This window comes from Heteronotia binoei, chromosome 10, assembly GCF_032191835.1.
Source record: "Heteronotia binoei isolate CCM8104 ecotype False Entrance Well chromosome 10, APGP_CSIRO_Hbin_v1, whole genome shotgun sequence".
Classification (NCBI taxonomy): Eukaryota; Metazoa; Chordata; class Lepidosauria; order Squamata; family Gekkonidae; genus Heteronotia; species Heteronotia binoei.
Window position 1 is genome coordinate 10,558,979 of NC_083232.1, and position 24,137 is coordinate 10,583,115.

Sequence of the window (24,137 nt, forward strand, 5' to 3'; positions counted from 1 at the left end):
CAGTAGCAAATTTTCTGGTGTTTCTCTGCTGTCATGAGGGCTAGGAGCATGTTTCCCTCCTTAGAGGGACGGCCAAGATTCTTGGGATACCAAAATTCCAGGAGTGAATCAGGGCAGATGCCTGATAGCCCTTCTCCATGAGATTCACCTTTGTATGAGAAACGCATACATGTGCACAGAAGTCATAGAGGTGCTAGCCTCCAGGCGAGACCTGGGATTTGAGCTCATTTTCTAGAGTCAGTTTGGTGGTGGTGTGCGGACTCTTATCTGAGAGAACCGGGTTTGATTCCCCACTCCTCCACTTGCAGCTGCTAGCATGGCCTTGGGTCAGCCATAGTGGTTAAGTGGGCGAACTCTTATCTGGGAGAACCGGGTTTAATTCTCCACTCCTCCACTTGCAGCTGCTGGGATGGCCTTGAGTCAGCCATAGTGGTTATGTGGGCGGACTCTTATCTGGGAAAACCGGGTTTGATTCCTCACTCCTCCAGTTGCAGCTGCTGGAATGGCCTTGAGTCAGCCATAGTGGATAAGTGGGCGGACTCTAATCTGGGAGAACCGGGTTTGATTCCCCGCTCCTCCCCTTTCACCTGCTGGGATGGTCTTGGATCAGCCATCGCTCTGGCAGAGGTTGTCCTTGAAAGGGCAGCTGCTGTGAGAGGGTGTCTGTTGTGGGGGGGGGGGAGATATAGGAGATTGTCAGCCGCTCTGAGTCTCCGATCCATTACCAAATCTCCGAAAGTCTTCCACCCCCCTCCTCCCTCCCATCCCTGACAACCCTAAGATGGAATGAAATCCTACCGTTTCCAGGACCCCGTCAGCTTTGTATTTCCCTGCAGGGGTGAACTGCTGTGTTCCGGTGCACCTGGACAGGACAGACAGACAAAATAGATATTGAAGAAGATAGTGGATTTATATCCCGCCCTACACTCTGAGTCTCACAGTGGTCACAATCTCCTTTACTCCGCCACCCCCACAACAGATACCCTGTGAGGTAGGTGAGGCTGAGAGAGCTCTCCCAGCAGCTGCCCTTTCAAGGACAGCTCTATGAGAGCTACAGCTGACCCAAGGCCATTCCAGCAGCTGCGAGTGGAGGAGTGGGGGATCAAACCCGGTTCTCCCAGGTAAGAGTCCACACACTTCACCACTACACCAAACTGGCAAACTAGTTGTAGAAGGAGAGAGGGGGGCAGACGTAAGTGCTAAAACCACAGGCCTCAACATGGTGCCCGAGGGCGTCATGGCATCCACCGACACCATTCCTGGTGCCTGCTGGGTGTTTTTAGAATGTAGGTGGTGCCAAAGAGGGCTTTTGCCCAGGAAGGCTTCTGATTCGCCACTGGAGATTTGATTGGCTGTGGAGATCTTTAAAAATGTTGCTTTGGCCCCAACTGCTACCACAGCGCAAGGATCTTCGATGGGCGACTGATGGCAAACTGGAGCAGCCGTTTTGTGGCTTTGCCTTCTGCGGCAGCCATTTTACGGGTGGCTCCACCTCCCGCGGCAGCCATTTTGCAGTTGTGCTGCATCAAAATCCTAACAATGCCCCCAGGCTCAAAAAGGTTGGGGACCCCAGCTTAGAGATGGTGATGGAGCTCCACTGCACCCCTGTCAGTGCTGGAATCGCTATCCCCTTCATCCTCGCTGGAGGGGACGAAAATGGTGGGGGCCTCTGTGGGTGTGGTCTTTCTTTCTTTTTCATTTTAAACAATTTATTGATAACATATGGTGACAATATCTAATTGTATCATTACTATCTCTAACCCATATGATATTTTCCAATCCCCCCCTCCCTCCGTTACTAGACTCCCGCAGAGGTTATATACTTAAGTTCAGTTATAAAGGTACCCTTAACCAATCAAAGTTCAATATCTTTCTTTTCTCATATTCACATTAAAAAATTGTCCAATGTCTTTTTACATTCCACTCTTTCTCTATATATCCTCTAAATTTCTTCCACTTCTTTTTAAACACGTCCAAATCATAGTCTCTTAAAGTTCTTGTTAATTTGTCCATCTCACTCCACGATAAAACTTTCACAATCCAATCCCATTTCTCTGGTATTTCTTCTTGCTTCCACAACTGCGCATACAATGTCCTAGCAGCTGAGAGCAAATACCAAATTAGAGTTCTATCTTCTTTTGGAAATTTTTCCATTTGTCATCCCAGCAGAAAAGTCTCTGCAACTTTCTTAAAGTCGTATCCCAAAATTTTAGAAATTTCTTGTTATATCATCTGCCAAAACTTTTTCGCTTTTTCACAAGTCCACCACATATGAAAAAAAGAACCTTCATGATTTTTACATTTCCAACATCTATCCGACATCTTTTTACTCATCTTCGCCTACGGCAATACCACCCTGAACACGCCCGATCTCGTCTGGTCTTTCTTTCTTTCTTTCAATGGACCCTGGAAATAGGGATGCCAGTTTACAGGCAGGACGTGGGGATCCCCCCCGGAACTACAACTCATTTGGAGGCGGAGTCAGGAAACACTGGGGGGTGGAGCCAGGGCTCTTCATACAGGGCCTACTGTCAGCTCCAGGAGGATTGGCTGCATCAGGGGGCGTGGCCTAATATGCAAAGAAGTTCCTGTGACAAAAAGAGGTCCTGGAGTGGCTCCTCTACCCTTGAGCCATGACCCTACTCACCTTAAGTGGAGGGGGAAAGAGGGTATTAATAGGCAATTTTCCCCGCCTGAAGAAACTTTAACCGGTCCTTTAAGAAAACACTTCTAACTTACAAGGCAACTGTGGCTTTCTCGCTGCCACCGGCGCGCCATAAAATATCAGCGAGAGCCAAAGCGAGGCATTCGGTCCTCTGGGCTTCTGAAGGATGGAGGTTCTTGCTGTTTGGGAACAGGAAATGCAAAAACATCACTGTTTAGAAGAATATGAAGAAGAAAATATTGGATTTATATCCCGCCCTCCACTCCAAAGAGTCTCAGAGCGGCTCACAATCTCCTTTACATTCCTCCCCCTCAACAGACACCCTGTGAGGTAGATGAGATATTGGATTTATATCCCGCCCTCCACTCCGAAGAGTCTCAGAGCGGCTTACAATCTCCTTTACCCCCCCCCCCCAAAAAAGACACCCTGTGAGGTAGATGAAGATATTGGATTTATATCCCGCTCTCCACTCTGAAGAGTCTCAGAGGGGCTCACAATCTCCTTTACCCTCCTCCCCCCCACAACAGAAACCCTGTGAGGTAGATGAAGATATTGGATTTATATCCCGCCCTCCACTTTGAAGAGTCTCAGAGGGGCTCACAATCTCCTTTACCTTCCCCCCCCCCCCACAACAGACACCCTGTGAGGGAGATGAAGATATTGGATTTATATCCTGCTCTCCACTCTGAAGAGTCTCAGAGCAGCTCACAATCTCCTTTACCTTCTTCCCCCACAACAGACACCCTGTGAGGTAGATGAAGATATTGGATTTATATCCCGCTCTCCATTCCGAAGAGTCTCAGAGTGGCTCACAATCTCCTTTACCTTCCTCCCCCACCCCACAACAGACACCCTGTGAGGTAGATGAAGATATTGGATTCATATCCTGCCCTCCACTCCGAAGAGTCTCAGAGTGGCTCACAATCTCCTTTCCCTTCCTCCCCCACAACAGACACCCTGTGAGGTAGATGAAGATATTGGATTTATATCCCGCCCTCCACTCCGAAGAGTCTCAGAGCGGCTCACAATCTCCTTTACCTTCCTCCCCCACAACAGACACCCTGTGAGGTGGGTGGGGCTGAGAGGGCTCTCACAGCAGCTGCCCTTTCAAGGACAACCTCTGCCAGAACTATGGCTGACGCAAGGCCATTCCAGCAGATGCAAGTGGAGGAATTAAACCCAGTTCTCCCAGATAAGAGTCCACACACTTAACCACTACACCAAACTAACTCTCTACACCAAACCATAGTTTACAATCTACGGTCAGCCGGACACAAGATGTTTGTGGCTTTCTACAGAGGAGGGGGGTGGGGAAGGGAGAAAGGAGAGCCTTTGGCTGAACTGTGTTTTGGACACCTCCCCGGATCTGCCATGGTTTCAGAGAGGCAAAAAGAGAGTGAGAGATTGATTTCTCACTAGCCTTATGTCGGTCTCACGCTCCTCTTCTCCGTGGGGCTTCCATCGAATTTCATACTATCTGCCTGGGGGTCGCAACTCCCTTTGCCTTTTTCGCGCAGCAAACAGAAACTGCTTTTTAGAGGATCTTGCTTGCTGCGCGAAAGAGGCGGAGCGAGTTGCAGCCCCAAGGCCATGCCAGGAGGTGCAAGTGGAGGAGCGGGGAATCAAACCCGGTTCTCCCAGATAAGAGTCCACACACTTAACCACTACACCAAACGTCTATATTTCCTGCTGAAAGCGTTTCATTGGGGGGTGGGGAGTCTCTGATGAGAGAGCAGCCAGAATACCAGTGCTTAGTTAAATGTACACGATTGCTTGGAAATTGTGTCAATGCTGCAAAACAATACAAATTTATTAGGGTTTGTAGAATCTTTCGGGCTCAAGTGCCGTGTTCTACCGGAGAAAGTTTTTCTTCCAGACGTTTCGTTCTCGGCTGCGGAGAACATCCTCAGTGGCATTGCAGCCAGAGCAGGCGCTCTGACCTTCTTGGCTGCTGTGCATTGAGTGAAGCCAGAGGGAGGCTGCTGGAGAGCTGCTATTTCTAGGCTGGAGGGGGTGTGATGAAAGGGCAGCAGCCCTGGCCCCACTCAATGCACAGCAGCCAAGAAGGTCAGAGCGCCTGCTCCGACTGCAACGCCACTGAGGATGTTCTCCGCAGCCGAGAACGAAACGTCTGGACGAAAATCTTTCTCCAGTAGAACACGGCACTTGAGCCCGAAAGATTCTACAAACCCTGATGATGACGCCAGCCGTGAAAACCTGAAATCTTTGATAATACAAATTTAAATCACAAAATGAGGCAAGCAACGATATGTAAAAATTTCAAGTGCTCTCAGTTCTCAGGCAAATTACTGCCGGTGAGGAGTCTTTTAAAACGCACGAAAACCTCTACAATACAAGTTTGAAACGCCTGTAGAGAAATGACCGGATCAAAACTAGTTTCGAGAAAAACGTCGCTGCAAGTTAGGTTGTGTAAAAGATGAGTTTCCAATGCGGTGATAGAGAGTCACAAACTGTCAGTGTAAAAACACCCAGAGAGAGAGAGAGATCTGGAAATACCCGATGGGTGGAGAAAATATAAGAGAGGAAATGCTGAGCTTGGTGCGAGGGTTGAAAGTAAAGGCAGTGGGATGCAATTAGGAGAAGGGCCCATTAAGGACAAATATTGGGAAACGATGCTGCCCTAGACAGAGAGTTCAGCAGGATGCAAAAAGTTGTACTTAAGGTGGGGCCAAAGCTCTCCCGGGAGGACTATTTCTGCAGAGAGGCCAAAAAAACAAACAGACATTAGCGGTCATGATTCACTCTTATGCTTTTGGAAGGCTTCTGTGTGAGCGCTTCATTGCATCCGCAAAATATTTCAACAATTTGTTCAGGAAGGAAGGAGAGCCCACCCAACCCATACCAGACAGAAGAAGACGATGAAGAAGATATTGGATTTATATCCCGCCCTCCACTCCGAAGAGTCTCAGAGCGGCTCACAATCTCCTTTCCCTTCCTCCCCCACAACAGACACCCTGTGAGGTAGATGAAGCTATTGGATTTATATCCCACCCTCCACTCCGAAGAGTCTCAGAGCGGCTCACAATCTCCTTTACCTTCCTCCCCCACAACAGACAACCCTGTGAGGTAGATGAAGATATTGGATTTATATCCCGCCCTCCACTCCGAAGAGTCTCAGAGCGGCTCACAATCTCCTTTACCTTCCTCCCCCACAACAGACACCCTGTGAGGTAGATGAAGATATTGGATTTATATCCCGCCCTCCACTCCGAAGAGTCTCAGAGCAGCTCATAATCTCCTTTACCTCGCCCCCCCCCCCACAACAGACCCCCTGTGAGGTAGAAGAAGATATTGGATTTATATCCCGCCCTCCACTCCAAAGAGTCTCAGAGCGGCTCATAATCTCCTTTAATAATCTTCTGTAAGGGAAGATCTTGCCTCACTAACCTGTTACATTTCTTTGAGGGAGTGAACAAACATGTGGACAAAGGAGACCCGATAGATATTGTTTACCTTGACTTTCAGAAAGCTTTTGATATAGTTCCTCATCAAAGGCTCCTTAGAAAGCTCGAGAGTCATGGAGTAAAAGGACAGGTCCTCTTGTGGATCAAAAACCGGCTAATTAATAGGAAGCAGAGAGTGAGTATAAATGGGCAGTCTTCACAGTGGAGGACGGTAAGCAGTGGAGTGCCGCAGGGCTCAGTACTGGGTCCCATGCTCTTTAACTTGTTCATAAATGATTTGGAGTTGAGAGTAGGCAGTGAAGTGGCCAAGTTTGCAGATGGCACTAAATTGTTCAGGGTGGTGAGAACCAGAGAGGATTGTGAGGAACTCCAAAGGGATCTGTTGAGGCTGGGTGAGTGGATGTCAACGTGGCAGATGATGTTCAATGTGGCCAAATGCAAAGTAATGCACATTGGGGCCAAGAATCCCAGCCACAAATACAAGTTGATGGGGTGTGAACTGGCAGAGACTGATCAAGAGAGAGATCTTGGGGTTGTGGTAGATAACTCACTGAAAATGTCAAGACAGTGTGCGATTGCAATAAAAAAGGCCAACGCCATATTGGGAATTATTAGGAAGGGAATTGAAAACAAATCAGCCAGTATCATAATGCCCCTGTATAAATTGATGTTGCGGTCTCATTTGGAATACTGTGTACAATTCTGGTCACCATACCTCAAAAAGGATATTATAGCATTGGAAAAAGTGCAGAAAAAGGCAACTAGAATGATTAATGGTTTGGGACACTTTCCCTATGAAGAAAAGTTGAAACGCTTGGGGCTCTTTAGCTTGGAGAAACGTCGACTGCGGGGTGACATGATAGAGGTTTACAAGATTATGCATGGGATGGAGAAGGTAGAGAAAGAAGTACTTTTCTCCCTTTCTCACAATACGAGAACTCGTGGGCATTCAATGAAATTGCTGAGCAGTCGGGTTAGAATGGATAAAAGGAGGTACTTCTTCACCCAAAGGGTGATTAACATGTGGAATTCATTGCCACAGGAGGTGGTGGCGGCTACAAGCATAGCCAGCTTCAAGAGGGGGTTAGAGAAAAATATGGAGCAGGGATAAAAATATGGAGCAGGCCACTGTGTGATACAGAGTGTTGGACTGGATGGGCCATTGGCCTGATCCAACACGGCTTCTCTTATATTCTTACGTTCTTTACCTTCCTCCCCCACAACAGACACCCTGTGAGGTGGGTGGGGCTGAGAGGGCTCTCACAGCAGCTGCTCTTTCAAGGACAACCTCTGCCAGAGCTATGGCTGACCCAAGGCCATTCCAGCAGCTGCAAGTGGAGGAGTGGGGAATCAAACCCGGTTCTCCCAGATAAGAGTTCTCACTCTTAACCACTACACAAAACTGGCTCTCTTGTATGCACACATACACTCAATGATGGAACTTTTGAAATGGTGAATTTGCACTCCAGCAATCCTTGCTGATTCCCCCTGCTGATTTCTGTTAGCGGAAGTCCGAACTCATTATTTCACAGTCCCTGCTCAAAATTATCCCCTCCCTTCACCTCTCAGCTGATGTTAAGCTGATTAAGGTATACAGTAATGAGGGCAACAGTGCCAAATTCAGTGGTCGCTAAAAATGAATAATCTAAGCTCAACTTGATCATCCCTTAAACTGGAAGAGGAGCTTGAATAGCCGAGGCTTATCAGAGCTCAGAGGCTAACGAAGGGCGGCCCCAGTTAAGAACATAAAAACCTAAGCAGAACCCTGCTGGATCAGACCAATAGTCCATCTAGTCCAGCCTCCTGTCTCACACAGTGGCCAGCCAGTTCCTCTGGAGGGCCGACAACAGGGCAGAGAGGCTGAGACCTTCCCCTGATATAGGAACAGCCCTGCTGGATCAGACCAGTGGCCCATCTAGTCCAACCTCCTGTCTCACCCAGTGGCCAACCGGTTCCTCTGGAGGGCCGGCAACAGGGCAGAGAGGCCAAGGCCTTCCCCTGATAAGAACATGAAAAGAGCCCTGCTGGATTAGACCAGGGAGGGTCCATCTAGTCCAGCCTCTTGCCTCACACAGTTCCTCTGGAGGGCCAACAGCAGGGCAGAGAGGCCGAGGCCTTCATAAGAACATCAGATGAGCCCTGCTGGATCAGACCAGTGAGGGTCCATCTAGTCCAGCCTCCTGTCTCACACAGTGGCCAACCAGTTCTTCTGGAGGGCCAACAACAGGGCAGAGAGGCTGAGGCCTTCCCCTGATAAAAACCTCAGAAGAGCCCTGCTGGATCAGACCAGGGAGGGTCCATCTAGTTCAGCCTCTTGTCTCACACAGTGGCCAACCAGTTCCTCTGGAGGGCCAACCAGAGGGCAGAGAGGCTGAGGCCTTCCCCTGAGAAGAACATCAGAAGAGCCCTGCTGGATCAGACCAGGGAGGGTCCATCTAGTTCAGCCTCTTGTCTCACACAGTGGCCAACTAGTTCCTCTGGAGGGCCAACAACAGCCACAGAGGCTGAGGCCTGCCCCTGATGTTGCCTCTCGGATTCAGAGGTTCAGTGCTACTGAATGTGGAGGTTCCCCTCAGTCACCATGGCTAGTAGCCACTAAGAGATTTCTCCTTCATGAATCTACTTAAATCCCTTTGAAAGCTGTTTATTCCTGTGGCCATCGCTACATCCTCTGGCAGCAAATTCCTCCTTTCGATCTCTCTCTGTGCAAAGTGCCATTTCCTTTTGTCTGTCTTGAACCCACTGCCCATCGGTTTCATTGGCCTTGGATGGGAGACCACCAAGGAAGAGCAGGGTTGCTCTGCAGGGGAAGAAGAAGAATGTAGATTTATACCCCACTCTTCTCTCTGAATCAGAGTCTCAGAGCGGCTTACAATCTCCTATGTCTTCTCCCCCCACAACAGGCACCCTGTGAAGTGGGTGGGGCTGTGAGAGCTCTCCCAGAAACTGCTCTTTCAAGGACAACTCCTACAAGAGCTATGGCTGACCCAAGGCCATTCCAGCAGGCACAAGTGGAGAAGTGGGGAATCAAACCCAGTTCTCCCAGATAAGAGTCCACACTTAACCACTACACCAAATGACAAACCACCTCTGCATGTCTCTTGGTGTGAAATCCCCATGAGGGGTTCCCATAAGTTGCCTAAGCCTATCATGAAGGCTAGCTTAACTTTATCAGAACTCAGAAGCTACGCAGGGTTGGCTCTGGTCGGCATTTGGATGGGAGACCATCAAGGAAGCCTACTGCATTATCCAGAGGCAGGCAATGCCAAACCACATCTCTTGCCTTGAAAACCCTAGGAAGGGTCACCATTGTCCTGGCTGATACTTGACATCTCTTAGTAATTACGGTAATAGACAAGATAAATCTCAGCAACACCCAGATTCGTTCTGATGAAAAACAACTAGTTCCTTCAGCCGTGAGAAGAAAACTTGGTTTACTTGATGGAGCAGAGATCCATCAGTGGCTATTAGCCACAAGGTATAGATAGAACACTCTGTTTGGAACAGCGATGCTCTGGATTTCTGGTGCTTGGGGGAAAACAATGGAAGAGCTTCTGGAGTTTTAGCCCTGTTGGTAGACCTTCTAACAGCACCTAGATTTTGGCCACTGTGTGACACAGAGCGTTGGACTGGATGAGCCATTGGTCTGATCCAACATGGCTTCTCTTCTGTTCTTATGTCTAGGGCACTGATGCTCTGTATTTTTGGAGCTGGGGGGAGAAGCAACAGTGGGAGGGCTTCTACTGTCCTGGCCCCATTGGTGGACCTCCTGATGGCACCTGGGTTTTTTTGGCCACTGTGTGACACAGAGTGTTGGACTGGAGGGGCCACTGGCCTGATCCAACATGGCTTCTCTTATGTTCTTATGTGACCCAGAGTGTTGGACTGGATGGGCCACTGGCCTGATCCAACATGGCTTCTCGGATGTTCTTATGTGACTCAGAGGGTTGGACTGGATGGGCAATTGGCCTGATCCAACATGGCTTCTCTTATGTTCTTATGTGACCCAGAGTGTTGGACTGGATGGGCCACTGGCCTGATCCAACATGGCCTCTCTTATGTGACTCAGAGTGTTGGACTGGATGGGCCATTGGCCTGATCCAACATGACTTCTCCTATGCTCTTATGTTCTCTTAGCCACAAGGTCTAGATGGAATGCTCTGTCTGGGGCAGTGATGCTCTGTCTTCTAGGTGCTTGGGGAGCAACAATGGGAAGGCTTCTGGAGTTCTGGCCCTACTGGTGGATCTCCTAATGATACCTGGGTTCGGGCCACTATGTGACACAGACTGGATTGATCCAACATGGCCTGATCCAACATTGGCCTGATCCAACATGGCTTCTCTTATGTTCTTATGTTTGCCTGCTTTTTTAACAGATGGGGGTGGAGTCTTGCCCCCTGGCCAAACTAGCAACTGACTAGCGATGAGAAATACATGCACAGAAATTAGTACTGGGACAGCGGGGGACAAAACAAAAAATATAACTTAACAACTGATCAGGGTGTCAGTTTAGTCTTCCGTTAAATCAAGCAGGAACAAAATCAAAGGCATTAGGGTTTGTAGAATCTTTCGGGATCAAGTGCCGTGTTCTACTGGAGAAAGTTTTCCTTCCAGACGTTTCGTTCTCAGCTGCGGAGAACCTCCTCAGTGGCGTTGCAGCCGGAGCAGGCTCTCAGACCTTCTTGGCTGCTGTGCGTTGAGTTCCGAAAGATTCTACAAACCCTAATGATGTTACCAGCCATGAAAACCTGAAATCTTTGATAAAATCAAAGGCCTTCATAAATTTGGAACTCCCCCTGGAGTCGTAGACTATAGCCGCTTCAGCCTGAGATGGGAGTCTTCGAAACGTTCCCACTGCTGGGCTGAAAAGATCTAACGATTCAAAGGACTAAACATCAAATCAGAATGCCAGACATGAAAGAAGAAACACTGGCATTCCTCATCTGCTTTTGGGACCGTGGACCGTCAGAACCTGCTCTGAAGGGAAGTGGAACTTTGGGGCACATCAGGAGAAGAAAGGAAGTTGAGGTCCTGTACCGCCCAGGGTTCTTCCTCATCTGTTCAGAGATGCCAGGACAGGACTTCAGGAGCTAGACAAATGACAGAAAAACTACAAACGGGACAGAGTATTCCAAAGAGCAAGGCGGTGGGGGCCCTGACCTGGATACCCTAGGCTGAATGAATGAATGAATGAATGAATGAATGAATGAATGAATGAAGATGATGATGATGATGATGATGATGATATTGGATCTATATCCCGCCCTCCACTCTGAATCTCAGAGCGGCTCACAGTCTCCTTTATCTTCCTCCCCCACAACAGACACCCTGTGAGGTGGGTGGGGCTGAGAGGGCTCTCACAGCAGCTGCCCATTCAAGGACAACTCCTACGAGAGCTATGACTGACTCAAGGCCATTCCAGCAGCTGTAAGTGGAGGAGTGGGGGAATCAAAACCCAGTTCTTCCAGATAAGAGTCCACACACTTAACCAGTACACCAAATTGGCTCTCATGTTCTGTCTAAAAATGGAGAAACAAACTTATCCCTCTATATTTGATGGAATGAACATCAAAAGAACATATGGATCACTGATTCCACTTCTTCCATGAATCACTGATTCCACTTCTCCCATGAAGTAAAGGCAACATCTGTCTTCATATGGAAGGAAGGAATGAATGTTTATTTACAGTCAAGGGCCATTATTTACAAGCCACAGGCCATTAACGATAATAGGAAAGGAAAGGTCCCCTGCGCAAGCACCAGTCGTTTTCGACTCTGGGGTGACGTTGCTTTCACAACATTTTCACGGCAGACTTTTTATGGGGTGGTTTGCTATTGCCTTCCTCAGTCATCTACACTTTCCCCCCAGCAAGCTGGGGACTCATTTGACCGACCTTAGAAGAATGGAAGGCTGAGTCAACCTCGAGCCAGCTACCTGAAAACCCAATACATCCTTATTAAAGCCACCATAAATATTCCAAGAAGTATACTTGAATATAAAAACCTTCCAACCTTATAAGAATCCAGAAAGTCTAAAGTCTAAAGTAAGTCTAAAATGTCAAATAACAAATGTCTATAAAATCATATGAATCATACAATTCAGGCAGGTCATATAAATTTCCTATTGTGGAATTCTACCAGATGGCAACAGAATTTAGCTATTTGTCTGGAGAGCTGCGGGTTTTCGTCAGTTAAGTTTCCCCCAGGCAGGCCTTGTCTGCATCCGCTATGGTTCTGTCTAAAGACTTGGAAACAAACTTATCCTTATATTTTCGATGGGCTATTTTTTGTAGAAAAAGCACAGCAGGAACTCATTTACATGTTAGGTTACACACCCCTCACACCAAGCTAGCCGGAACTACATTCCTATGCATACATTCCTGGTGTAGGAGAGTCAGATTGGTGTAGTGGTTAAGTGTGCGGACTCTTATTTGGGAGAACTGGGTTTGATTCCCCACTCCTCCGCTTGCACCCGCTGGAATGGCCTTGGGTCAGCCATAGCTCTGGCAGAGGTTGTCCTTGAAAGGGCAGATGCTGTGAGAGCCCTCTCAGCCCCACCCACCTCCCAGGGTGTCTGTTGGGGGGGGGAAGGGAAAGGAGATTGTGAGCCGCTCTGAGACTCTTCGGAGTGGAGGGAGGGATATAAATCCAATATCATCTTCTTCTTCCTGTTCAGAAAAAGCCTTGGAAACAAGGATTTTTATAATTTTCCCCCTCCCTCCCTGAGTTGAAGAGTTGAATTTTTTAATCATCAAAGCATTGTGTTTGATGGCCCTTTGGGATAGACACTGTGCAATACCGTTGCCCTCAAGCCAAGCAGGAATGCAAATGTGGCAACTAGCATGGGTAGACATCACACCCTTTGAACCCTGGCCAAGCCAGCTGGAACCCTAGCCAAGCCAGCCGGAACTGTGTTCATGTGCGTTCCTGTTCAAAAATAGACCACATTGATGGAACGGACATCGGAAGAACATATGGGTCATTGATTCCACTTCTCCCATGGAGCAAGGGCAACATCTGTCTTCATATGCAATCTTCCTACGCTCCCCATTGAGCACCTTTGAAGGAATTACCAGATATCGAGCCAAAGTAAATGCTCTTCTATAACAGGGGTGGCCAATGGTAGCTCTCCAGGTTCTTTTTTGCCTACAACTCCCATCAGCCCCAGCCGTTGGCCATGCTGGCTGGGGCTGATGGGAGTTGAAGGCAAAAAACATCTGGAGAGCTACCGTTGGTCACCCCTGTTCAATAAGATGGGACCTCCAGATAAGTGAGGTATTTGGTTATCCTCATGACATGTTTGGACTCAATGGTTGCCAGAAAAGAAGGAGGAGGAGGAGGAGAAGGAGGAGTAGGAGAAGAAGACAACAATGACTGCAGATTTATACCCCGCCCTTCTCTCTGAATCAGAGACTCAGAGCAGTTTACAAACTCCTTTATCTCCGTCTCCCACATCAGACACCCTGTGAGGTGGGTGGGGCTGAAAGAGCTCTCCCAGCAGCTGCCCTTTCAAGGACAACTTCTGCCAGAGCTATGGCTGACCCAAGGCCATTCCAGCAGGTGCAAGTGGAGGAGTGGGGAATCAAACCTGGTTCTCCCAGATAAGAATCCACACACTTAACCACTACACCAGCTGGCTCTCTATTAGAGCTATGGCTGACCCAAGGCCATTCCAGCAGCTGCAAGTGGAGGAGTGGGGAATCAAACCTGGTTCTCCCAGATAAGAGTCCACACACTTAACCGCTACACCAAAAGATACCCCAGGCTACTCTGATCTCCTCAGATCTTGGAAGCTAAGCAGGCTCAGTCCTGATGTGTCCTTAGATGAGAAATCTCCAAGGAAGTTTAGGGTTGCTTTTATTGCTTTGACCTGGACGGCCCAGGCTAACTTGATCTCCTCAGATCTTTGGAAACTAAGCAGGGTCAGCCCAGGCTAGGATTTGGATGGGAGACCACCAAGGAAGCTCCACGGTTGCTACGCTGGGAGGCTATGGCAAACCACCTCCATTCCTCTCTTGCCTTGAAAATTCTACAATCAGTCAACACAAGCGCAACCAAGAAGATGGAGCAAAAATTACTGACTTGATTTTCGGCCCAGCAAGATCTTACATAACAGAGGAGCTTTCTTTTAAAAAGTGGAAACCATTCGTGGAAGGTGGTGAATTTCAATGTGGACAGCAATAGAGAACACAGGAAAAATTACTCCTCCGTTTGGTGTAATGGTTAAGTGCGCGGACTCTTATCTGGCAGAACCGGGTTTGATTCCCCACTCCTGCACTTGCACCTGCTGGGATGGCCTTGGGTCAGCCACAGTGGTTAAGTGGGCGGACTCTTATCTGGGAGAACCGGGTTTGATTCCCCACTCCTCCACTTGCACCTGCTGGGATGGCCTTGGGTCAGCCACAGTGGTTAAGTGGGCGGACTCTTATCTGGGAGAACCGGGTTTGATTCCCCACTCCTCCACTTGCACCTGCTGGGATGGCCTTGGGTCAGCCACAGTGGTTAAGTGGGCGGACTCTTATCTGGGAGAACCGGGTTTGATTCCCCACTCCTCCACTTGCACCTGCTGGAATGGCCTTGGGTCAGCCACAGTGGTTAAGTGGGCGGACTCTTATCTGGGAGAACCGGGTTTGATTCCCCACTCCTCCACTTGCACCTGCTGGAATGGCCTTGGGTCAGCCATAGTGGTTAAGTGGGCGGACTCTTATCTGGGAGAACCGGGTTTGATTCCTCACTCCTCCAGTTGCAGCTGCTGGAATGGCCTTGAGTCAGCCATAGTGGTTAAGTGGGCGGTTTCTTATCTGGGAGAACTGGGTTTGATTTCCACTTCTCCACTTGCACCTGCTAGCATGGCCTTGGGTCAGCTATAGCTCTGGCAGAGGTTGACCTTGAAAGGGCAGCTGCTGTGAGAGCTCTTTCAGCCCCACCCACCTCACAGGGTGTCTGTTGTGGGAAAGAAGATAAAGGAGATTGTGAGCTGCTCGGACACTCTGATTCAGAGAGAAGGGCAAGGTATAAAACTGCAGTCTTCTTTTAGCGTCTGCAGTCTGTTTGTCCCTCCTTAACAACTGAGTCCGAATTTCTCCACATCTCTGTTGCATTTTCCATAGCAGGTTCGTCTGCTAATCCAAGTTGTATAGCTATTAAAGAATAGGATGGAAATGGTATCACTAACTGCTTAATAATGACAATTTTATTCACCATCTCTGCATCTGAAGAGCCATTTTGGTGTGGTGGTTAAGTGCGGGAATCGGGTTCACTTTCCCACTCCTCCACTTGCAGCTGCTGGAATGGCCTTGGGTCAGCCATACCTCTGGCAGAGGTTGTGCTTGAAAGGGCAGCTGCTGTGAGAGTTCTCTCAGCCCCACCTACCTCACAGGGTGTCTGTTGTGGGGGAGGAAGGCAAAGGAGATTGTGAGCCGCTCTGAGACTCTTTGGAGAGGAGAGCGGGATATAAACTCCAATATCTTCTAACTCACTGGGTGTCTGTTGTGGGGAGCGGGGAGGTAAAGGAGATTGTGAGCCACTCTGAGACTCTTCGGAGTGGAGGGCAGGACATAAATCCAATATCTTCATCTACCTCACAGGGTGTCTGTTGTGGGGGAGGAAGGTAAAGGAGATTGTGAGCCGCTCTGAGACTCTTCGGAGTGGAGGGCGGGATATAAATCCAATATCTTCATCTACCTCACATGGTGTCTGTTGTCGGGGAGGAAGATAAAGGAGATTGTAAACCGCTCTGAGGCTCTGAGATTTGGAGTGGAGGGCAGGATATAAATCCAATATCATCATCATCATCATCATCTTCTTCTTCATGCAATTAAATATCTTATTTCACTAGTAGAGTTTACATCTTATGCAATTAAATCCAAAACTATTTGAAACGTTCTATTTATACATCTCCACATATATCTCCATCGATACAACGTAATCAGATCGTATATTTCCAACAGTCGTAAAGTGCCGGTAAATGTCCCAGTCCACATCTCATTACACAACTCCATTCTATAAACAAAAGTCCTTCAAACAGAATACTCAGAAAGTCGTTTAACGAGACAAAAGACTCCGGAAGACAATAAAAACAGAGGAATGCCGAAGTCTCTCAAGGTCTTTTTCGAGAGGTAGGATTTCTTCCTCGCCAATAATTTTATACAGAACGGTAAAGCCTTCTGCAGACGAAAGAGTGGTCAAAAATAAACTGACCGCCACACTGGCTCTTTGGGCCCACCTTACCTGGGCCCACCCACTTTTAAAAAAAAACTTGGCGGGTGCCAGGGAAGGTGATGGTGGTCAGGTCACCATGGTGCTCCTGAGCACCATGTTTGGAACCCCTGCGATACGGGGGTCACCGTAAGTCAGCTGTGAGTTGACGACCAAAAAAGAGAGAGAGAATTGTTACTTGCAGGGCTTTTTTCGGTAGCAGGCATTCCTTTGCCTATTAGGCCACGCCTCCCTGACGTAGCCAAGAGCTTACAGGGTTCTTAGTGCAGGGCCTTCTGTAAGCTCCAGGAGGATTGGCTACATTAGGGGGGTGTGGCCTAATAGGCAAAGGAGGTCCTGCTAGAATTCCTTACAGGGCTCTTCTGACAGGGCCTACTGGAAGCTCCAGGAGGATTGGCTACATCAGGGGTGTGTGGCCTAATATGCAAAGGAGGTCCTGCTAGAATTCCTTACAGGGCTCTTAGTACAGGGCCTACTGGAAGCTCCAGGAGGATTGGCTATATCAGGGGTGTGTGGCCTAATATGCAAAGGAGGTCCTGCTAGAATTCCTTACAGGGCTCTTCGTACAGGGCCTGCCGTAAGCTCCAGAAGGATTGGCTACATCAGGGGTGTGTGGCCTAATATGCAAAGGAGGTCCTGCTAGAATTCCTTACAGGGCTCTTCGTACAGGGCCTGCTGTAAGCTCCAGAAGGATTGGCTACATCAGGGGGGTGTGGCCTAATAGGCAAAGGAGGTCCTGCTACAAAAAAAAGCCCTGGTCTTCAAGCAACGGAGATCAGTTCCCCTGGACAAAATGGCTGTTTTGGAAGGTGGATTCTAGGGCATTCTACCCCCCCCCTTCCCCACACCCTGCTGTCCTCAGGCATAAGTGCCACGTGGAACACACTGCCACAAGGCACAGTTTGAAAGGGTATTAGACCAATTCACGGAAGATAGCTGTCAGCCAGTACCTCATTGTTATGAGGGACTGTATCTCTGAAGGGCAGTTAACTGGGGAACTTTTTAGCTTCTTCCCGCATTTGGGCCAGGGATGGCGGTATTCAGTTTTCTATTGTGCAAAAGAGGACGCTAGACTAGAGCAGAGGTGGCCAACGGTAGCTCTCCAGATGTTTTTTGCCTACAACTTCTATCAGCCCCAGCCAGCATGGCCAATGGCTGGGGCTGATGGGAGTTGTAGGCAAAAAACATCTGGAGAGCTACCCCAGGCCTAGAGGGATCCTTGGACTGATCCATTAAAATTCTTCTTTGGACCTTGAGGCAGAGCCAATCTCTGAGGAATTTCACAGCCCTGCCCAGAGCTCTGTTTGGTGTAGCGGTGAAGTGTGCGGACTCTTACCCGGGAGAATCTGGGTTCGATTCCCCACTCCTCCACTTGCCCCTGCTGGAATGGCCTTGGGTCAGCCATAGCTCTGGCAGAGGTCATCCTTGAAAGGGCAGCTTCTGGGAGAGCCCTCTCAGCCCCACCCACCTCACAGGGTGTCTGTTGTGGGGGGGGGGGGAGGTAAAGGAGATTGTGAGCCGCTCTGAGACTCTTCGGAGTGGAGACTCTGAGTGGAGGGCGGAATATAAATCCAGTGTCTTCAATGTCTCTGTTTAGGATTGGCAGGTAAAAGAGGAAGACCAAGAGCTTCCAGGGCTCTAAGTACAGGGCCTACTGTAAGCTCCAGGAGGATTGGCTACATCAGGGCTGTGTGGCCTAATAGGCAAAGGAGTTCCTGCTACCAAAAAAAAGTGCCCTGGTTACTTGACCGTTCTTCAGATTTGACTTTGGGACCCACGCGGCTGCCAACTCCTTCCAGCTTCCGTTAGCCTCAGTCAACGTGAGCATGTCCACCGATGGCTTCTCTTCCTCTTTTCGGTCAGTCCTGATAGGCCCCCTCCCCCCCGCCTTGCAACAATAGAGGGCCTTTTTATCCCATTTGGAACAGAAAACGCTGGGACGTGCCGACTTACCAAGGATCGCCGCCGATCCTGCCGCTGCCTCCGAAGATAAGACGTCTCAGGACACAGCCCTGGACGGCCGCCAGAACTCCGCACGGTCCCCCCTAAATGGCATCATCACGTGAAGGAGGAAGGCAAAGAGAGGGGGGGTGGCTTGAGGCTGGTCTGTGGCATTTGGGGAAGCCCCACTGCAATTTCCCGGTCCCCTAAACCCCATTTCCCCGCCCCCCCCCCCGCTTTGGCCGCAGTGCTGTATTCGTAACCGAAAGGCCGCATCCTTTCCCGCTTTCCTGAAAAACCCCAAGTGCGTGGCCGTGATAACATCACAGGGACACTGTTCCTTTTGTTCCGCTCTCGGGGAAGAAAACAACAGGCTAGTTTCCTGGCGGCTAAATTACCTGACCAAATGTCACAGGACGGTGCGGGTTTTCTACGGTGGGTTCGGAAGGCCGACTGCTATGAGCCTAAGAGTTTTTATGCAGACGTTCAGCCAGTTTCGCTGGGATTTTTGTTTTGGGGAAAGGAGTGCTGGATTTCGTTCCAGAGCCCTGGCCGGGACAATTCCTGGATGACATCTGCGCAATGCGTGGCGGATAGGGTTGCCAGGTCCAATTTAAGAAATATCTGGGGACTTTGGGGGTGCAGCCAGGAGGCTTTGGGGTGGAGCCAGGAGACTTTGGGGGCTTGGCCCAGGGGCAAGGTTGTGACAAGCATTATTGAACTCCAAAGGGAGTTCTGGCAGAAAAATTTCCAAAAGAAGATAGAACTCTAATTTGGTATTTGCTCTCAGCTGCTAGGACATTGTATGCGCAGTTGTGGAAGCAAGAAAAAATACCAGAGAAATGGGACTGGATCGTGAAAGTTTTATCGTAGCGTGAGATGGACAAATTAACAAGAACTTTAAGAGACTACGACTTGGACGTGTTTACAAAGGAGTGGAAGAAATTTAGAGGATATATAGAGCAAGAGTGGAACGTAAAAAGACATTGGACAATCTTTTAATATGAATGTGAGAAAAGAAAGATATTGAGTTTTGATTGGTTAAGGGTCCCTTTATCATTGAACTTAAGTATATAACCTCGGCGGGAGTCTAGTAACGGAGGGAGAGGGGATTGAAAATATCATATGGGTTAGAGATAGTAAGGATATAGTTAGATATTGTAACCATATGTTATCAATAAAATTGTTTAAAACAAAGGGAGTTCTGGCCATCGCATTAAAAGGGACTGCCCACCTTTTAAATGCCTTCCCTCCTTTGGAAATAATGAAGGATAGAGACACCGTCTTTGGGGGCTCCTAGAATTGCACTCCTTGGTCCAATCTTTTTGATACACGGAGGGTGTTTTGTGGAGAGGTACTGGATGCTATGCTGCGAATTTGGTGCCTCTACCTCAAAAAACAGCCCCCCCCCCAGAGCCGCAGATACCCATAGATCAATTCTCCATTATACTATGGGAACCAGTCTCCATAGGGAATAATGGAGTGCCCAGCAGACATGTCCCTCCTCCCACCCCTGCTTTCTGATGACCCTGAAGCGGGGGGAGGGCCTCCAAACCAGGGGATCCCCTGCCCCCACCTGGGGATTGGCAACCCTAGTTGTGGACAAGGGGCGTGGCCCAGTGGCAGAGTGTCTGCTTGGCATGCAGAAGGTCCCAGGTTCAGTCCCTGGCATCGCCGGTTGAAAGGGTGGGATGAAAAAAATGGCTACCTTGAGTCCTTGCAGTTTAGGCTTACCACGTCTTATTCTGGCCCCTCAGCTGGAGCCCATAGGAACTCTGGGATTGGAGGCAGACATGAAGGCCCGGCTCCAGGGGCAGAGGTAGGGTTCCCAGGTCCTATGAACCACCAGCAGGGAAAAAGGGGAAGGGTTGCCAAAACCAGATTGAAAAACTGGAGATTTGAGGATGGAGTCTGAGGAGAACGAGGACCTCAGTGGATACGCCACAGAGCAGGGGTGGCCAAATTGCGGCTTGGGAGCCACACGAAGCTCTTTCCAACATACTGGGTGGCTCTCAAGAGGTCAAGGAGGAATTTAATGCAGGCTTGCTTTCAAGTAAGTGGGCTTAGCATCGGGACTTCAGGCAGCCTTTCAGCACTGACCCATAGGCAGGCGACTATTTCTGCCATGTGTGAAGTGGGGAAGGAGGGGGAAAGAGGCAGGCATATTTCCCCCTTAGTTTCATAGCTCTTGCAGGAGCTGTATTGACCAACCTTGGAGCCAAGGCAAAGAGAGATGCATAATGATACAAATGGTGGTCAGTGATTTATACGGTACATGTGTGCTTCCTTCTCCCATCGGTGCCAAAAAATAATTCCCTAACGTTTCCTTACGCTGGTCTTATGGGGACTGTTACTCCCAGCTTTTGTTTTGTTTTTTTTAAAAGTCGCCTTCTGGCTTGGCCATGAAATCAAGTGCATAGATATGTACCTTATCTTTCCTTGCAAAGCAAGAGAGATGCATAATGATACAAATGGTGGTCAGCGATTTATATGATACATGAATGCTTCCTTCTCCCATCGGTGCCAAAAAATAATTCCCTAACCTTTCCTTACGCTGGTCTTATGGGGACTGTTACTCCCAGCTTTTTTTTTTTTAAAGTCTCCTTCTGGCTTGGCCATGAAATCAAATGCATAGATATGCATCTTATCTTTCCTTGCAAAGCAAGTATTAAGATAAATAATAAAGACATGTATGTAATATTTGTTTCCCCCACCTATTTATGCTCAACCCCTGTCCATTCCATCATCTATTTGTATGCAATCCTTGTTCATCTCCTTGAGCACCACCCCTGTTCATTCTGGGGAGTGGTGGTCTTTAAAAGAGTCCCACAGATACTGCCTTTTGCTTCGACGTTACCTTTTTCTGCACGATGCCGTACTTCAGTTCTGGGACGTCGCTGAACACGAAGCTCTGGATTTTCCACTCCTCGCTGAAGCAGCCAAGGCTGGAGCCGAACAAAAGGATTTTTAGGTCCTTCGTTAAAAGAGGAAACAGAAAGCGGGAGGAGGGAGAGAATGAGTGAAAAGAAGGGGATGGGGAGAGATCGTGCCCACCCACCCCCCTTCCTGTGTACAAAAGAAAGGCAAACGGAGATCTATTTTTACAGCCCTTTCCAAGAAGAAAGGAGAAACCTGGTCGCACAGCGCCTGATGCCCGCCTCTCCGCCCTTCTAATTCCCTGTTTTATAAATACGGCACGTTGTTGGATTATTCAGCCGTGCAGTCAGCTTTTCCTTGTCTTGCCGTGTTTCCTTGTTTTGTGTCTCTGCCAGGGTGTCAGCTGGCCCAATGGCAAGTGGGGCCTGTAGGCCCCTGATGAAGTGGGGCCCCTTAAACATTAGGCAATGTGTTAAAAATGTTCATGACCTTTTAGAAGCTTGAAAATATAACAGAAGTCCCAATATTATTACTTTAAGAACATAAGAAAAACCCTGTTGGATCAGGCCAATGGCCCCTCCAGTCCAACATTCTGTGTCACATAAGAACAGAAGAGAAGCCATGTTGGATCAGGCCAAGGTCCATCCAGTCCAACACTCTGTGTCACATAAGAACAGAAGAGAAGCCATGTTGGATCAGGCCAATGGCCCATCCAGTCCAACACTCTGTGTCACATAAGAACATAAGAGAAGCCATGTTGGATCAGGCCAATGGCCCATCCAGTCCAACACTGTGTGTCACATAAGAACAGAAGAGAAGCCATGTTGGATCAGGCCAATGCACCCTCCAGTCCAACACTCTGTGTCACATAAGAACATAAGAGAAGCCCTGTTGGATCAGGCCAATGGCCCATCCAGTCCAACACTCTGCGTCACATAAGAACACAAGAGAAGCCATGTTGGATCAGGCCAATGGCCCATCCAGTCCAACACTGTGTATCACATAAGAACAGAAGAGAAGCCATGTTGGATCAGGCCAAGGCCCATCCAGTCCAACACTCTGTGTCACATAAGAACAGAAGAGAAGCCATATTGGATCAGGCCAATGGCCCATCCAATCCAAAACTCTGTGTCACATAAGAACATAAGAGAAGCCATGTTGGATCAGGCCAACGGCCCATCCAGTCCAACACTCTGTGTCACATAAGAACAGAAGAGAAGCCATGTTGGGTCAGGCCAATGGCCCATCCAGTCCAACACTCTGTGTCACATAAGAACAGAAGAGAAGCCATGTTGGATCAGGCCAATGGCCCATCCAGTCCAACACTCTGTGTCACATAAGAACATAAGAGAAGCCATGTTGGATCAGGCCAATGGCCCTTCCAGTCCAACACTCTGAGTCACATAAGAACATAAGAGAAGCCATGCTGGATCAGGCCAATGGCCCATCCAGTCCAACACTCTGTGTCACATAAGAACATAAGAGAAGCCATGTTGGATCAGGCCAAGGTCCATCCAGTCCAACACTCTGTGTCACATAAGAACATAAGAGAAGCCATGTTGGATCAGGCCAATGGCCCATCCAGTCCAACACTCTGTGTCACATAAGAACATAAGAGAAGCCATGTTGGATCAGGCCAATGGCCCATCCAGTCCAACGCTCTGTGTCACACAGGGGCCAAAAAACCCAAGTGCCATCAGGAGGTCCATCAGTGGGGCCAGGACACCTCCCAGTGTGCCCCACCCCAAGCACCAAGAATACAAAGCATCACTGCTCCAGTCATACAAACATCAGAGAAGCCATGTTGGGTCAGACCAATGGCTGATCCAGTCCAACACTCTGTGTCACACAGTGGTTAAAAACAAACAAACAGGTGCCATCAGGAGGTTCATAAGTGGGGCTAGAAGCCCTTCCACTTTGCCCCCCCCCCCACACCCAAGCACCAAGAATACAGAGCATCACTGCCCCAGACAGTTCCAATAATATGCTGCGGCTAATAGTCACTGATGGACCTCTGCTCCATATGTTTTCCAATCCCCTCTTGAAGCTGTCTATGCTTGTAGCCGCCACCACCCCCTGTGGCAGTGAATTCCACATGTTAATTACCCTTTGGGTGAAGGACTTCCTTTTATCCGTTCTAATCCATTCAGCAATTTCATCGAATGTCTACGAGTTCTTGTATTGTGAGAAAGGGAGAAAGTACTTCTTTCTCTACTTTCTCCACCCCATACATAATCTTGTAAACCTCTCATGTCACCCCACAGTCGACGTTTCTCCAAGCTAAAGAGCCCCAAGCGTTTTAACCTTTCTTCATAGGGAAAGTGTTCCCAACCTTTAATCATTCTAGTTGCCCTTTTCTGGACTTTCTCCAATGCTGTAATATCCTTTTGGAGGTGCAGTTTTTGAGGTACTGTAATCAACGTTCCCTCTAAGCTGCGGAGTCTTGTGAGCAAAAATTCTACTTTGTGAGCTGCTGGCATTAAAGGTGTGAGCTACTGCAAAAGTAACTGTGCTCTGGGGTCATTCATCCTTCCTGAGCAAAGACAAAAAAGTGAGAGCTGCCGGCTAGAAATCAGTGAGCTAGCTCCCGCTAACTCAGCTTACAGGGAACACTGATTGTCACGCAGCTAAAATGTACGTTGTATTTAGGGTCGCCAGCCTCCAGGTGGGGCCTGGGGATCTATCTCCCTCTTTTCCAACTGATCTCCAGCTGGCAGAGATCAGCTCCCCTGGAGAAAATGCAATCTGCATTTACATTTAGTATCTACTGCATACTGCCAGCAATATGTGCAATATATGTACACTCTCATTCCTAAAATATATATACATTTATTTTGCAAAAGTTTTAACTGTACCTTTTCCCCACTGATGTATTCTTTGAAAAAATGTATTTATTTCTTAGACCAATTAAATGATAGCCTCATGGGTTTTTTTTTTTTGGCAGAAAACGCCCAGCAGGAACTCATTTGCATTTTAGGCCACACACCCTGACCTCACCATTGTTTTCCACA

At 48.6% G+C, this 24,137-nt stretch overlaps 1 protein-coding gene across 1 annotated transcript in view; it reads right to left on the reverse strand.

The window, feature by feature from the left end:
* Positions 1 to 24,137, reverse strand: part of LOC132578340 (probable ubiquitin carboxyl-terminal hydrolase MINDY-4) — a 148,693-nt gene that overhangs the window by 58,769 nt on the left and 65,787 nt on the right. The window contains exons 8-11 of the mRNA XM_060248284.1: positions 21,107 to 21,223; positions 18,262 to 18,353; positions 2,740 to 2,844; positions 799 to 862 (exon numbers count right to left, since the gene is read on the reverse strand). Of these exons, the coding sequence (XP_060104267.1) occupies positions 799 to 862; positions 2,740 to 2,844; positions 18,262 to 18,353; positions 21,107 to 21,223 (378 nt within the window). The remainder of the gene's footprint in view (positions 1 to 798; positions 863 to 2,739; positions 2,845 to 18,261; positions 18,354 to 21,106; positions 21,224 to 24,137) is intronic.